Genomic DNA, 16,845 nt, shown 5'->3' with positions numbered 1-16,845 from the left:
CGTGTGTTTAACTTTTAGTTGCAACCCATAATAGTGGTAGCATTAAAAATACTAAAAATCCTCAATAAGTGCTCAACTTAAATTGTCAATGTATTGAACCACAAAGATGAATACTATAAGTTTTACAGTTAACAGATCTGTCTCCTTCATATATGGTTGTTTGCAAATTGTTTATATGTTATTGCTACACTTTATTTTGCAGGTTGCCGTTATCTACGTTGCCTGACTTTCACTCCCCCTGCAGGTGGCTGCACACGCAAACTTAACAGTTCTTTCCCACGCTTCACACTCACCCCTTCCTTCTCTATCATGCTTTTCCTTTTTTTTTTACCCAACATAACCTGTATAAAAACAGGACCACGGCAGACATCTCCACTTTCGAGACTCCAACCTTTCAGAGTTTTTCCCTTCACCTCTGCGACAGCGACATGGGTCTTTGGGTAAGTTGAGCAGCTGACTCTCTCACGTTTAATTTACACTAAATATTGTGTGTATCTGTTTTTGTGTAAGTAGTTTCATCCTGTTCATCCTGATGGAAATGCAAAATACTGAATCAGTAGAAAGTTCATCTGAAATATCAACCATTTTAGTAAAGGAGTAATGCTTATTATGTAAATATTTTTTCACTTTTCACAGTGTTCTACCATAGTTAACTGAGAAATTGGGGGTTTGACCCAGTAGTCACACAAAGCAACACATTTAAGTCACCATGGGAACTATCAACTTTTGTTTAGCTAGATAGTTTTTCATAGTTTCAACATAGTTTGTTATGACTGAGTATTAGGGCCACATTGAGAAAAGAAAAATCACAGACTTTGAGAATAAAGTTGTAAATTTACGAGAATAAAGACATAATTTTACGAGAAAAAAGTCATAAAGTCATTATGTTTGGTGCATTATGTAAGAACTAGCCTAATTACAAAATGTGGCAAAGTTTATATTGCGTTCAAGAATTGTATTACAAAATGTGTCAATTATTACAAAATGTGGCGTTATTACATCATGAGATGACAATTTAATACATTATTACAAAGTGCAGCAATGGTGACTCCTCAATCCTGGTCCTTCTCGACTTGAGCGCTGCTTTTGACATGTTGGATCACACATGATGCTGAACCCCTAAATTAATATATAAATACAGTTCATTATCATATTATTATTGTCTACCCAGGTAACACTGTTAGTGGGGCTGCTGGTTTCGGTGGCATCGGACCAGAGCTACCTGCCCATTGACTGTGATGACGTGTATCGCCATGACAACACCAGCTCCAGTGGGGTGTACACCATCTACCCAGGAGGCCCCACCTCACCCCTGCACGTCCTCTGTGACATGGACACTGACGGGGGCAGATGGACCGTCAGTACACTACACCTCATATCTGATTAGATTTCACATTTGACGATGAGACTTAAAAAGCCAAAACAAAAGTGGAGCCATTGATAAAAAAAAAAAAGTATTGTTTCAGTTTTCAACAAGTGTTGTGATTCTCTCCTTTGAGACTTGTCACTTAAATGATCATCATCTGATTCATCAGCTGTCAGAGTTCACATCCTGTAGCAGCTTGCACAGTTTTCTTTATGGAAAAATAAATATATTTTTTTAAAACATTAGCGTATTTAAATAAATGAAAATACCTGATTTTGTTGACCTGAAATGATATATGTTGTAATCAAATATAGCCTAATAATAACAAAACATTTTAAAATGTATTTTCTCATGAAGTAGCCCAAGTAAACAACATTTACAGCAGCAAACACTTGTTTTTAGAAAGTCTGAGAAAGTTACCAGTGTCCATGTTGTATAATTTAGTTAGTCCATCACCGCAGCAGTTTGTTGTGATGATGTTCATATCAGGAATCTCTGTCACTTAAACATGTGACAGAGCACAGTGTGACAGAAAAATAAAAGACACTACAGCAACTGTGATGGATGTTTACAGACCAGATAGTCATCAAACTCACCTGGTTCAGTTGAAGATTTTTTTTTAAGTGATCTCAAGTCCTGCTAATTGTATACAGTTTTATTTTTGGTTGACTGAATTGTTGTGATTCTCCCTTTCAGGTCTTTCAGAGGAGGTTGGATGGGAGTGAAAACTTCTACAGGCCATGGGAACATTACAAGAACGGATTTGGGAATGTAGCAGGGGAGCACTGGCTGGGTGAGTCCTAGAGGGAGAATTACAGGTATATTAAAGTATCTGTGGATTAAATATGCTCTCGTTACGCTGTTCTCACCGCAGGTAGTGGCTTTAATCAAAACAAACAAACAAAAATAACTACACAACCTGCAGCAGCAGCACATGTCAGTCAGAGTCAGTGAGTGGCTGGTGAACACAGCGGAGCATTTAGCAGTGAAACTGAAAGTAGAGAAATATTATAGAGCCTTGGTGCAAGAGGTGAAGTGTAATCAGAGCTGTGTGTGTGTGTGTGTGTGTGTGTGTGTGTGTGTGTGTGTGTGTGTGTGTGTGTGTGTGTGTGTGTGTGTGTGTGTGTGTGTGTGTGTGTGTGTGTGTGTGTGTGTGTGTGTGTGTGTCTCCTCAGGTCTGGAAAACATCTTCCTGCTGACGATGAGGAAGAAGAACGAGCTGCGGGTGGACATGGAGGACTTTGAGGGAGGGGAGGCCTTTGCTCAGTATTCCTCTTTCTTCGTCGACTCTGAGAGGGAAGGATATCAGCTGGATCTGGGCGGCTTCACAGGAGGAACGGCAGGTGAGGGTCACTTCAGTGGAAACGTTTCCTTTTCTTACTCTTAGGTATTCAACAATGAGCCAGGTGAAGGCTGAATGTTACACTGTTGATGAACAGGCTTAAAAATACTACATGATTTTTGTGAATTCTGTAAAAATAATTTTAGAAAATAGAAAATGTTGGCACTTTCACTGAACAAACACATTTCCTTTAACTGGATTAACTACAATTTCTTTCCCCGTTCCAAACTGAAATAACATTTTGACTCTGTTGTTTCTAGGGGACAGTTTAACATACCACAACTCCATGAAGTTCACCACCTATGACAAAGACCAGGATCAGTGGGATAAAAACTGTGCTCACCATAATCTTGGTGGATTCTGGTTCAACGCCTGCCACAACGCAAACCCCAACGGCCTGTACGCACCTGGTGGCACTAATAGTGTCTGGACCTGTGGAAGTTTCCAAATCCAATGGTACACATGGAAAGGCTTTAACTCCCTTAAGACCATCACCATGAAAATCAGATCAGTCGCTAAGTATCCATGCACTTATTGATCTGATCAGCTGTAGATCAATGAGATAATCACGCCCTCCATCAGGGTTGGAGAGCTGGGATGTTCGGGCATATAATCACTAGTCCAACTGGACTTAATGCCAACAATAACCTCTGAATCAAAATCATAATGCAAGTTTTTTTCTTTCCTGCTCATCTTGTTTCAAAATCACTGTCAGACATGATAACTCTGTTGAACAGGTTCATGCACTGATGTATTGAAATTCAGTTTCTTAGTTTTTTTCTGATTAAAAAAATTGTTTAGTGATGATTATTGTTTGTGATTGATGCTGTTCTGAGTGATTATTAAATAAATAAACTTGATTGTTTCAACTCTGTTTTTATTTTCGAAGTTGTCATTTTTAGTATCAGTTTAATTCCTCATAGAAAATTATCTGATTATGATTTAGTTTTTTCCTGTATGATTTTTCTACTGGCAGTACATGCTAATTAGCATTAAATACAAATTAAAGATGAGGCTGATTGGAATATCTTTAGTTTCACAAGTCATGAACTGGAGTGTTGGATAAATGATGAATTTGAGCAGATGATGGTGCTGGAGGAGAAGTCATGTGATCATCAGAGTCGTCACAGTTCATCCTGTTTGGATCATGTGTCTAAAGTTCACAACACTACTGTCAACCTCATGGTGGCACTCGAGGAAAAGTTATTATGATTTAACTTCTGAGAACGATGAATATCTGTCCAAAGATTGGTATCGGTAGAGATATTTATAGGCAGTGTTCTAAGCAATGAGCTCAAGCTAATACGCTCCTTCGTAGGTTTAGTATGTGCTCAGTTGATGTTAAATGTTCCCTGTTTAGATCTTTCTGTACTCCTATGTATACAGCTCACTTCTGGTGTAGCTATAAGAAAAGCAGCATGCGGCGGCTCATAGTGGCCTACAATGTTGGACTGAGGTTGTTGCTTCAGGTGCCCAGGTGGCACAGTGCGAGCCAACTCTTTGTTAATTTAAATGTACCCATTGTGAAGCACTTCTACAAAATTTAATGTATTGTTTTATGTGCCGCCTGGATGACTCGGGGAACAGCATTATTGGGGCTTTAGCTGCTATAGGTATTCATCCAGGCTTAGAAAACACTGGTGGGATAGCCTGCTTATGAGTTATGTGGAGAGTTGATTCTCTATCTGTGTGTCAGTCTTTTTCTCTCTCTCCTTCTTAAATCTGTTTTACCATGTTTGTTGTTGTTGATATGGACCGCTTGTTGTGTCTGCAATAAAGATTAATAATAATAATAAGTCTAAACTTTAGGCTACAATGTCTCTTTTTAGTATTTTATTTACCTTTGTTGCTTTTCATTTGCTGCTGTAAATTCTCCATCAGTGGGATCAATAAAAAGTCTAGTCTTATCTTCATTTATGACAAACAACCTCAATATTTACAGGATCTTCAAAACAAAGCTAATACTAATTTTCTAACCCTGCTCCTCCCCATCCTTCTCCTCTTCTTCCTCCTCCTCCTCATATACATATAGCCTGTATAAAACTTTTTTTTTAATGGCTGACCGGCTATAAAAACAGGACCACAGCAGACATCTCCACTTTGAGACACTTTTCCCTTCACCCCCTCTTTTTTAGGATATCAAGGATATCAGCTCGATCTGGGGGGCAGGTGAAGGTCACTTCAGTGGAAATGTTTCCTTTTCTTACTTTTAGGTATTCAACAATGAGCCAGGTGAAGGCTGAATGTTACACTGTGGACAAACAGGCTAAAAAAATGTTTTTTGTGAATTCTGTAAAAAAAATAATTTTCGAAAATAGAAAAATCTGGCAGTTTCACTGATTTCAATACAAACAAATTTATTTTAGCTGGATTAACTAAACTGCAATTTTTTCCCCCTGTTCCAAATGGAAATTACATTTTGACTGTGTTGTCTCTAGGGGACAGTTTATCATTCGCTGACTCCATGAAGTTCACCACCTATGACAAAGACCAGGATGTGTGGGATATAAACTGTGCTCAGTATTATCTTGGTGGATTCTGGTACGGCGGCTGCCACAGCTCAAACCACAACGGCCTGTAGACAATACCAAATATCATTGAGTCCAATCGTCAAAACCCACTGAAATATAAACCATTTTAATAAAGGATTAATGCTTATTATGTAAATATTTTCACTTTTCACACTGATCTACCACAGTTAACTGAGTATTTTGGGTTTTGGACCCAGTGGTCACACAAAGCAATGCATTTTAAGTGACATGGGAACAATAAACTTTTGTTCAGCGAGCTAGTTTTTCACTGTGTTAAACAGTTTTAGTTTGTTACCATGGAGTATTAGGGCCACATTGACAGTGAATTTAAATTGGATCGGCAAATTAGTGCTGTAGTGAAGTCCAGCTTCTTTCAGATTAGGCAGCTGGCAAAGGTGAAGCCTTTCCTCACACTAAAGCACTTTGAGACAGTGATCCACGCCTTTATAACATCTCAGCTGGATTACTGCAATGCACTTTGTTTTGGAGTCAGTCAGTCCTCCCTCGCACGTCTCCAGCTGGTGCAAAATGCAGCCGCTCGCCTCCTAACTGGAGCACGTAAGAGGGAGCATATAACTCCCACCCTGGCCTCCCTCCACTGGCTGCCTGTGCACTTTACAGTCCATTTTAAGATCTTTTATTTGTTTTTAAGTCTTTAAATGGTCTGGCCCCCCCTTCCCTCTCTGAGCTCCTTCAACCCTACGCTCCTGCTCGGTGCCTCAGGTCAGCTGACCTGCTGCTCCTGGAGGTACCGAGGTCCAGACGGAAGCTCAGAGGGGACAGAGCTTTCTCCACTGCTGCTCCAAGATTATGGAACGAGCTGCCGTTGCACATCAGACAAGTCTCCTCACTGTCCATTTTAAAACTAGTCTTAAAACCCATTTTAATCCCTGGCTTTCAACTCTGCATGAGACTCTGTTCGTGTTTTAGTGTTTTATGGTTTGCTTTAATTTATTGTTTTATTGTTTCTAATTGCTTTTAAAAACAATGAAACAACTATTCTACTGTCTGTTTTATTTGTTTTATTGCCTTTAATTGTTTTATGTCTCTATGTACAGCACTTTGTTTTCAATGTGGTTGTTTTAAAGTGCTATATAAATAAAGTTGAGTTGAGAGTTGAGAGTTGAGTACTCACTCATCTTGTATCAAAATCACTGTCAGACATGATAACTCTGTTGAACAGGTGCATGCACTTGCTTCCCATGTTTTTTTTTATACCTGATTTTTTTTTCATATCAAAAATTGTATTTAGTGATTATTGTTTGTGATTGATGCTGATCTGAGTGATTATCAAATAAACTTGATCATTTTAACTTCAGTGTTGTCATTTTTTAGTATTGATTTTATTCCTCATTGTAGGAGGAAGTACATGCTAATTAGCACTAAATACAAATAAAGATGAGACTGATTGGAGCATCTTTAGTTTTACAAGTCATGAACTGGAGTGTTGGATAAATGAACATTTTGAGCAGATGATGGTGCTGGAGGAGAAGTCTAAAGTCTAAAGTTCACAACACTAACTTCATTGTGGCACAAAAGGATTAGAATTATAATCATTTGACATCTGGGAACCATGAATATCTGTCCAAAGATTTATATCAGTAATACACATATAAACTTTAGGCTACAATGTCTCTTTTAAATATTTCATTTTTTACCTTTGTTGTTTTTCATCTGCTGCTGTAACAAGTCAATTTTCCACCTCAAGCTGTATCTTCAAAATAAATCTAATAATAATTTCCTGACCCTGCTCCTCCTCAACCTTCTCCTCTTCCTCCTCCTCATTCACTGTTGGAGAAAAAATTAGGATCCAAAACAGGGCCAGTTGTGATCGAGGATCTTTATTTCCCGCATTCAATAATACAAATGTAAGTATCCAAAAGTGTTCAAAAAGTCAGAAAAATACTCATCAAAGCGTCAATAAAACTTCACAAAAATGATTAGAAAAGACGGAGAAGAAGTTCAGTGCATTAGAGTTTACACACAAAAAAATGGACATAAAGCCGAGCCTGTCCCGGACCAGACTAAACTTCTTCTCTCTGTGACTTTGTTTTTATACTGTACTGTAAAAGCCCTGCCTTCTTATTAAAATGAGAGGTGAACATGACACTTCTTCCCCAGTGTACGCCCTGTGATTTGTCCAGATGTCATGTTGCGATCTTTCATTAACATAATCTCCACCCTATACGGCGACTGTATCACATTTTGCCACGTAGCGAGTTCACCCAAGTTCAGCGTCTTTGGCACCACTCTATCTTGCCGGTGGCCGTTATCTACATTGCCCGACCTTGACTCCCCCTGCAGGTGGCTGCACACGCAAACTTAACGGTGCTTTCCCACGCTTTGCACTCATCTCACCTCTACCTTCTCAGAACTTTTCCATTTTACACAACATTCCCCCCTGTGAAACTTGAAAGTCTCATCAAAGTAAAAATGACACATAATGCATGATTACAGCAGATGGTAATGACAAGACAATCAGTAGGTAAAGAGTTTCAGAAGGTCAGAACAAGTAGGAGTTTTTTTTTAGCAATTTATCGTTGTGTCTTTAACAGAATCAGTTGTATACTTAAAATCAGAAACTAAAAAATACTAAAAACTAAAAAAGACCACATTTAGTTGCAACCCATAATAGTGGTAGGATTAAAAATACTACAAATCTCAACTTAAAGGGCCCTATTTTGCTGGCGCAACTCACGGGGGCGCAGCGAAGCGAGCCCTGACGCAGCTGGCGCAGTGGCATTTTCCTCCAGTGCAACAAGGTGCGTAGCGGATTCGGTAAATTGGCAGACTGCTGTGCGCTGAGATGGGAGTGGTCGCGCAGCAGGGGGAGGTGTCGACAGATTCGCCATGGCGCAGTGACAATTTGTTGCCGATAGACCGCGCGGAGAGTGCGCTGAAAGCTCGCCAGCTCCAACCTGGTCTAATCTCAGCGCAAGGCGAAGCGCAGCCAGCGGACTGGTATTTTGACTGCCCAGCGCGCAGTGCAGACACGTCACCAAGACCTCACAGGCAGATTTCCACAGTTCCAGGCACATTTAAATGCAATTAACAATAATAATAATAATAATAATCATCACAATAACCCCTATTTATTGTATCTGAATCAGCACATACACCTATATCTATTGTCCCGTCACACTGATGGCAGACCAAAGGCTGTCGGCTTGCGTAATGGAAACTCAGCCTGACTGAATTAACACAGATGAAACCAGGGAGGGACTGAGACAGCCGTGGATGTCCCAAGAGCAGGTGTGGACACTACACACTGTGCCGTTGCAGATTATCAGCTATTTATTTATTTACTTATTGATTTATTAGGGGCCAGCGCCGCATCATCACGCGACCATAACAAATAAAACTGAAATGCCTCCATTACGCACAGCGCTGTTTGTTTATGCTGTGATCTGTGCACACCTGTTTAAATATAGGTTAGATAGATAGATAGACCTGCTCCCTCCTCCTCCCTCCTCCCTCCCAGACTACTTTTGCATCATCAGCCCGTGAGGTCTGTTCGCGCGACCGGACACTGCCAGCTTGGACCGGACCAGAACATCAGTTTCCTCCTGTCTCACTTGCTCTGACAGATTGAGAGCTGTTGCCCAGTAAAAAAAAACAAAAAACAAAACACACACACCCCTTTTCCATTAATAAAGACACTCATATTTAGTAACCTATATTTAAACACGTGTGCACAGATCACAATATAATTACAGCTGTGCGTAACGGAGGCATCGGGGAGCGTCTCTCTTTTTCTTTTTTCTTTAGAATTTACCTGAGATGGAGATGTGAATATCTGCTCACTATGATGCCAGGCTGAATGTGGTTTGCTGTGAGAGATGATAGTTTATTTGTTTTCAGTTTTATTTGTTATGGTCGCGTGACGATGCGGCTCAATAAATCAATAAGTAAATACATAAATATAGCAGATAATCGTGTAGTGTCAACACAGCAGTAATCCATCCTCATCTTTCATCTGTGTTAATTCAGTCAGGCTGAGTTTCCATTACGCATGCCTTTGATGTGTCATCAGTGTGACGGGACAATCGATATAGATGTGCTGAATGTCTATGCTGTAATCTGTAGGTGCTGATTCAAATCTTCTCTTCCACGGTGAAATCAAACGTCCGCCTTGCGCGCGCGGCGGATTTAAAGGCGAGGAGAGGAGCTCATTTGATTGGTGAAGATCTGACTCGGCTGTGTCAAACCCACTCCACGCCTTCTCTCCTCCCTCTATGCCATTTGCGCCGGTGGGAGGGAAGTAGGCGGGATGCGCTCCGCTGCGTCTCGAAGCAAAATTGCAAACTGCTCCTGGCCACTCCCCGTTGGCGAAGAGAACGCGGAGCGCAGGCCTGATCCACTGCACCTGTCTACCAAAGTAGAGCCCAAATTGTCAATGTATTGTAACACAGGCCTACTATAAGTTTTACAGTTAACAGATCTGTCTCCTTCATATATGGTTGTTTGTTGGCAAATTGTTTACATGTTATTGCTACACTTTATTTTGCAGGTTGCTGTTATCTACGTTGCCCGACTTTCACTCCCCCTGCAGGTGGCTGCACATGTGAACTTAACAGAGCTTTCCCACGCTTCACACTCACCCCTTCCTTCTCTATCATGCTTTTCCTTTTTTTTTACCCAACATAACCTGTATAAAAACAGGACCACGGCAGACATCTCCACTTTCGAGACTCCAACCTTTCAGAGTTTTTCCCTTCACCTCTGCAACAGCGACATGGGTCTTTGGGTAAGTTGAGCAGCTGACTCTCTCACGTTTAGTTTACACAAAATATTGTGTGTATCTGTTTTTGTGTAGGTAGTTTCTGTTTCATCCTGATGCAAAGTTCAAATTATTAATAAAAGATTAATGCTTATTATGTAAATATTTTCAGTTTCTACGACAGTGATCTACGACAGTTGAGAATTTTGGGGGTTTGGACCCAGTGGTCACATAAGCAACGTATTTTAAGTGACATCATGGGAACCATCAACTTTTGGTTAGCTAGCTAGTTTTTCACTGTGTTTATCATAGTTTTTGACGACTGAGTATTAGGGCTAGCCTGATGCATCAGCCGCTTACTTCATTACATTTCATATAGCGTCTGAACACGAGCCATAGGGATTCGTTTGCTTCCGGGAGGCGGTTGCTTACATTTGCTTCAACCAATTGCTGCTGCTTGGTGGTCACGTGTGCTATACACCGGTTAAGCTCATAGGTTAATCTTGAGCGCTTGAGTTCAACGTCATCGCCTTCACTTACCCGTCTGTTCGCTGATTGGTCCGTCCGCTCTGGCGGACGGAGCAAACCGAAACGCATTGCTAGTGTCCTGACTACATGTTTGAGGCAAATGAAATTTGCCGGAACCAGTAGGCGGCGCTAGCCTGGCTATATTAGGGCCACATTGAGGAGAAAAAAATCACAGACTTTGAGAGTAAAGTTGTAAATTTACGAGAATAAAGACATAATTTTACGAGAAAAAAGTCATGAATTTATGAGAATGAAGTCATTATGTTTGGTGCATCATGTAACAACTAAATGTGGCAAGGTTTATATTGCCTTCAAGAAATATGTCAGATTATTACAAAATGTGGCGTTATTACATCATGAGGTGAACATTTAATACATTATTACAAAGTGCAGCAATGGTGACTCCTCAATCCTGATCCTTCTCGACTTGAGCGCTGCTTTTGACATGTTGGATCACACATAATGCTGAACCCCTAAATTAATATATAAATAAAGTTAATTATCATATTATTATTGTCTATCCAGGTAACACTGTTAGTGGGGCTGCTGGTTTCGGTGGCATCGAACCAGAGCTACCTGCCCATTGACTGTGATGACGTGTATCGCCATGACAACACCAGCTCCAGTGGGGTGTACACCATCTACCCAGGAGGCCCCACCTCACCCCTGCACGTCCTCTGTGACATGGACACTGACGGGGGCAGATGGACCGTCAGTACACTACACCTCATATCTGATTAGATTTCATATTTGACGATGAGACTTAAAAAGCCAAAACAAAAGTGGAGCCATTGATAAAAAAAAAAGTATTGTTTCAGTTTTCAACAAGTGTTGTGACTTCTCTCCTTTGAGACTTGTCACTTAAATGATCATCATCTGATTTGTCAGCTGTCAGATCTCACATCCTGTGGCAATTTTCTTCATTAAAAAATATATACTATATATATAAGGAAAAAACATTAGTGTATTTAAGTAAATGAAAATGTCTGATTGATTTTGTTGACCTGAAATGATTATGTTCTAATTAAATATAGCCTAATAATAACAAAACATTTTAAAATGTATTTTCTCATGAAGTAGTCCAAGTAAACAATATTTACAGCAGCAGACACTTGTTTTTAGAAAGTCTGAGAAAGTTACCAGTGTCCATGTTGTATAATGTAGTTAGTCCGTCACCGCAGCAGTTTGTTGTGATGATGTTCATATCAGGAATCTCTGTCACTTAAACATGTGACAGAGCACAGTGTGACAGAAAAATAAAAGACACTACAGCAACTGTGATTGCTGTTTACAGACCAGATAGTCATCAAACTCACCTGGTTCAGTTGAAAAGATTTTTCTTCAGTGATCTCAAGTCCTGCTAATTGAATACAGTTTTATTTTGGTTGACTGAATTGTTGTGATTCTCCCTTTCAGGTCTTTCAGAGGAGGTTGGATGGGAGTGAAAACTTCTACAGGCCATGGGAACAATACAAGAACGGATTTGGGAATGTAGCAGGGGAGCACTGGCTGGGTGAGTCCTAGAGGGAGAATTACAGGTATTAGTGATGTGCGGATCGATACTGAAATATCGATACTTCCGATACCAGGTCTGTGTGCTCAAAAATGGATTCTCAAATGAAAATATCGATACTTTTGATACTTCTATTTGTGGTAATGTATATCATTAACAGGAACATACAATGACATGCGGTTTTTAGGAACTACTTTTTCTTTTGCCTGGGTAAGTGCGTAATGCATAGCTAAGACACAGTCTGTGATATATGTGGGAAAATTATACATAATATTATAAATTTAAAAAAAAAAAATTATTATATAAATAATATTTTTGTTTATTATTCTCTTATTTATTTTAATGGTTTTATTATTGTACTTAATTTTTTTTTTAGTGTTTGAAATAGCATTTTCACATATTTTGTATGATTGTGTCCTCTATTTGGTTTTTAATGTTGTTAGCTACCTCAATATACTTCAGAGTTTAAAATAAATAGATAAATACGCTACTCTGATGTCATGTATCCTTAGGAAGCTATTGAAATACGCTACTTTTTTTTAGATTTACCGGGCACATTAGTTGTATTTGCACAAAGTATTGGTATCGGATCGGTATTGCCGATACCAGCCTGAATTTTACTCAGTATCGGATCGGAAAGCAAATTTGTGGTATCGAACATCACTAACAGGTATATTAAAGTATCTATGGATTAAATATACTCTCGTTACGCTGTTTTCAGTCACTACAGGCAGCAGATTTTAACAAAAAAAAAAAAAAATTAAAAGAAAAGAAACTCTGCACAACCTGCAGCAGCAGCACATGTCAGTCAGACAGTCAGTGAGTGGCTGGTGAACACAGCGGAGCATTTAGCAGTGAAACTGAAAATATAGAAATATTATTGTAGGAGCCTTGTTTTATTTATAAACCCCTATACCCCCAAACCACTTAAAGGAAGTATTTCCTTTTGAGTTACTGACCTGAACCGAATGTTTCCGGGGGTCAGGCAGGTTACTAGGTTACTCAGTGGTGTTGCCCAGGTGTTGCTGATGAATGGAGGAGCAAACAGTTTTTAACTGGGTTTGAGCAATTTGTTAGTTTATTTTTTATGTGAACAGTGATAAGTGGCTTCATTAAGAAATTAAATGATGATTATTATTTCAAATGCAAAGGAAGTTTTCATTGGTTTATTGCTTGAGTACACGTCAAAGCAAAGCAATCAGCATCCAGTAGTGAACAAAAGTAAAGGACTAGTCACTACAATTATAGATCCTTGGTGCAAGAGGTGAAGTGTAATCAGAGCTGTGTGTGTGTGTGTGTGTGTGTGTGTGTGTGTGTGTGTGTGTGTGTGTGTGTGTGTGTGTGTGTGTGTGTGTGTGTGTGTGTGTGTGTGTGTGTGTGTGTGTGTGTGTGTGTGTGTGTCTCCTCAGGTCTGGACAACATCTTCCTGCTGACGATGAGGAAGAAGAACGAGCTGCGGGTGGACATGGAGGACTTTGAGGGAGGGGAGGTCTTTGCTCAGTATTCGTCTTTCTTCGTCGACTCTGAGAGGGAAGGGTATCAGCTGGATCTGGGCGGCTTCACAGGAGGAACGGCAGGTAAGGGTCACTTCAGTGGAAATGTTTCCTTTTCTTACTTTTAGGTATTCAACAATGAGCCAGGTGAAGGCTGAATGTTACACTGTGGACAAACAGGCTAAAAAAATATTACATGATTTTTGTGAATTGTTCTGTAAAAATAATTTTAGAAAATAGAAAAATTGGGCAGTTTCACTGATTTCACTGTATAAACAAACACATTTCTTTTGAAAATAAGTTTATTTGAAAAACAGGGACAGTGCACATTAATAACATCACTGTAAATGCGCCAGAATTAGCCGAGAGGCTATTTTTCATCTGTAGTCCCCAGACGGATGTTAAAAAGTCAGCCTAAAAACAGAATATGAATATGATTTAAATTACAAAGTTATTAGCCAAGGCAATCCACAAACATGCACAGCAATTAACAACTTGACAAAAGAACATACAACATGACAAAAGAACATATAACATCAATCAGAAAACATAATCAATACATCCCCATGCAGCAAAGACACATGACGCAAGACACATCACACCACAGCATGCAAAGCAGAAGCACAGACACAAACTGCATGCATACACAATATAACGACACCACAAAAAGACATGCATGCCGACACAGGCAGACAGACAACAACAAGATGGCTACAGGTTCAGCACAGACGGACCGGAGAGAGGAAGGAAGGTGCAAAAGAACTAGTGCTGACAGATCTGAGCACCAATCAACCATCTCTTCAAATGAGCTCTGAATAAACTATATATTTAGGTCTCTAATAGTAGCTGGGATGGAATTCCACTCTAGTGCAGCTCTAACAGAGAATGCAGACTGACTAAACGAACTTTTCTTAAATGGAATAATACAGTCTCCTCTTGCTGCACCTCTTGTGAACCCATATGCAGTTGTTCTTATGTTGACAAACTGTCTCAGCGGAGGCGTGGTGGAACCATATATAATCTTGTGCATAAGACAGGCATTTACATATTTAATCAAATTGTCCCAACTCAACAGATTATATTTTCTTAATATTGGACAATGATGAGAATGTACCGGTTTCTTGTCAAGGATTTTAACTGTTCGTTTATACAAAGATTCTATTGGTTTTAGAGAAGTGTTACTAGCCTGTGACCAGGTAGTTAAACAGTAGATGATATGGGAAAAAACCATGGAATGCATATACATCTTAGCCGCCTCTGTTGACATATAATCTCGAATGAACCTAAAGTTTGAGAGATTGAATTTGACCCGGTTACAGACCTTTTTCACCTGAGCCTTGAAAGAAAGTTTAGAGTCAACCAAAACACCAAGATACTTGTATTCAGATACGACCTGTAACCTCTCCCCTGAAACAAAGATATCCGGCTCGACACTAGGACTGTTCTTCTTGGTAAAAAACATACATACTGTTTTAGACACATTCAGCTGCAAACAGCATTGCTATAACCATGCTGTTACATGGGTCATGGAGTTTGTGAGTTTATCAGCAACCTGTGTCATGCTGCTACCATGTACATAAATTACCGTGTCATCGGCATACATTTGGATGTTGGTGTCAGGACATACATGGTAAGTCATTGATATATAATGTAAATAACAAAGGGCCCAATATGGATCCTTGCGGGACTCCTGTGGACAGACGAAGGGCAGCTGATTTATGATTCTGTACCTGAACAGACTGAGATCGATTTGACAAATATGATTCTATCCACATAAGTGTATCTGAACAGAAACTAAAACTGGCTAATTTTGACATGAGAATTCTATGATTAACAGTATCAAATGCCTTCTTGAAGTCAAGGAACACAGCTCCAACTACACCACCTTTATCCAACAGAGATTTTGATTTTTTCTATTAAAAAACAGTTGGCAGTTTCAGTTGAATAGTTAGCTCTGAAGCCGAATTGCATTGGGTGCAGAGTAAAGGAGCTATTGTTAAGATGGCAGGTGATTTGTTCAGCTACTACTTTCTCTGCAACCTTTGACACTGTAGGTAGAATACTGATCGGTCTGTAATTGCAAGTTGAAACAGGATCTCCACATTTAAATATTGGGACAACAACAGCTGACTTCCAAACACTCGGAAACAATCCCTGAGAAATCGAGAGGTTAATAATTTTGGTGATAGGATTAGTTAGTGTTGTACTGAGCTCTTTGAGCATAACTGCATCCATACCAAATATATCTTTTGCTCTAGATGGATTCAGAGATCGAATCATCTTTTAGCTGGATTAACTCCAATATTTTCCCCCCGTTCCAAATGGAAATTACATTTTGACTCTGTTGTTTCTAGGGGACAGTTTAACATACCACAACTCCATGAAGTTCACCACCTATGACAAAGACCAGGATCTGTGGGATAAAAACTGTGCTAACGACGGTCTTGGTGGATTCTGGTACAACGCCTGCCAAAACGCAAACCCCAACGGCCTGTACGTATCTGGTGGCACTAATAATGTATGGACCTGTGGAAATTTCAGAATCCAATGGTACGCATGGAAAGGTTGGAACTACCCCCTTAAGACCATCACCATGAAAATCAGATCAGTCGCTAAGTATCCATGCACTTATTGATCTGATCAGCTGTAGATCAATAAGATAATCACGCCCTCCATCAGGGTTGGAGAGCTGGGATGTTCGGGCATATAATCACTAGTCCGACAGGACTTAATGCCAACAATAACCTCTGAATCAAAATGATCACAAAATATCTTTTTTTTTCTTTCCTACTCATCTTGTTTCAAAATCACTGTCAGACATGATAACTCTGTTGAACAGGTTCATGCACTGATGTGTTGAAATTCAGTTTCTTTGTTTTTTTTCTGATAAAAAAATTGTTTAGTGATGATTATTGTTTGTGATTGATGCTGTTCTGAGTGATTATTAAATAAATAAACTTGAATGTTTTAACTCTGTTTTTATTTTCGAAGTTGTCATTTTTTAGTATCAGTTTAAATCCTCGTAGAAAATTATCTCATGATCATTTAGTTTTTTCCTGTATTATTTTCAACTAGTAGTACATGCTAATTAGCATTAAATACAAATTAATGATGAGGCTGATTGGAACATCTTTAGTTTCACAAGTCATGAACTGGAGTGTTGGATAAATGAAGAATTTGAGCAGATGATGGTGCTGGAGGAGAAGTCATGTGATCATCAGAGTCGTCACAGTTCATCCTGTTTGGATCATGTGTCTAAAGTTCACAACACTACTGTCAACCTCATGGTGGCACTTGAGGAAAAGTTATTATGATTTAACATCTGAGAACGATGAATATCTGTCCAAAGATT

At 39.5% G+C, this 16,845-nt stretch overlaps 2 protein-coding genes across 2 annotated transcripts; both read left to right on the top strand.

Moving 5' to 3' along the window:
• Positions 1–428: 428 nt before the first annotated feature.
• LOC310984991 (microfibril-associated glycoprotein 4-like) lies at positions 429–5,289 on the top strand (the record flags this gene model as incomplete). The annotated part of the gene is made up of 7 exons (XM_083970386.1): positions 429–440; positions 1,142–1,357; positions 2,063–2,159; positions 2,542–2,709; positions 2,969–3,227; positions 4,111–4,193; positions 5,147–5,289. 7 exons carry the CDS (start codon positions 429–431, stop codon positions 5,287–5,289), a joined length of 978 nt encoding a protein of 325 aa, XP_083826512.1.
• Positions 5,290–9,974: 4,685 nt separating this feature from the next.
• LOC310984897 (microfibril-associated glycoprotein 4-like) lies at positions 9,975–16,128 on the top strand (the record flags this gene model as incomplete). The annotated part of the gene is made up of 5 exons (XM_083970270.1): positions 9,975–9,986; positions 11,013–11,198; positions 11,904–12,000; positions 13,410–13,577; positions 15,848–16,128. The coding sequence occupies 5 exons, from the start codon at positions 9,975–9,977 to the stop codon at positions 16,126–16,128; spliced, it is 744 nt and encodes a 247-aa protein (XP_083826396.1).
• Positions 16,129–16,845: the final 717 nt, after the last annotated feature.

Source organism: Trachurus trachurus, assembly GCF_905171665.1.
Source record: "Trachurus trachurus genome assembly, chromosome: 1".
Classification (NCBI taxonomy): Eukaryota; Metazoa; Chordata; class Actinopteri; order Carangiformes; family Carangidae; genus Trachurus; species Trachurus trachurus.
This window is presented reverse-complemented; position numbering and strand designations above follow the sequence as displayed.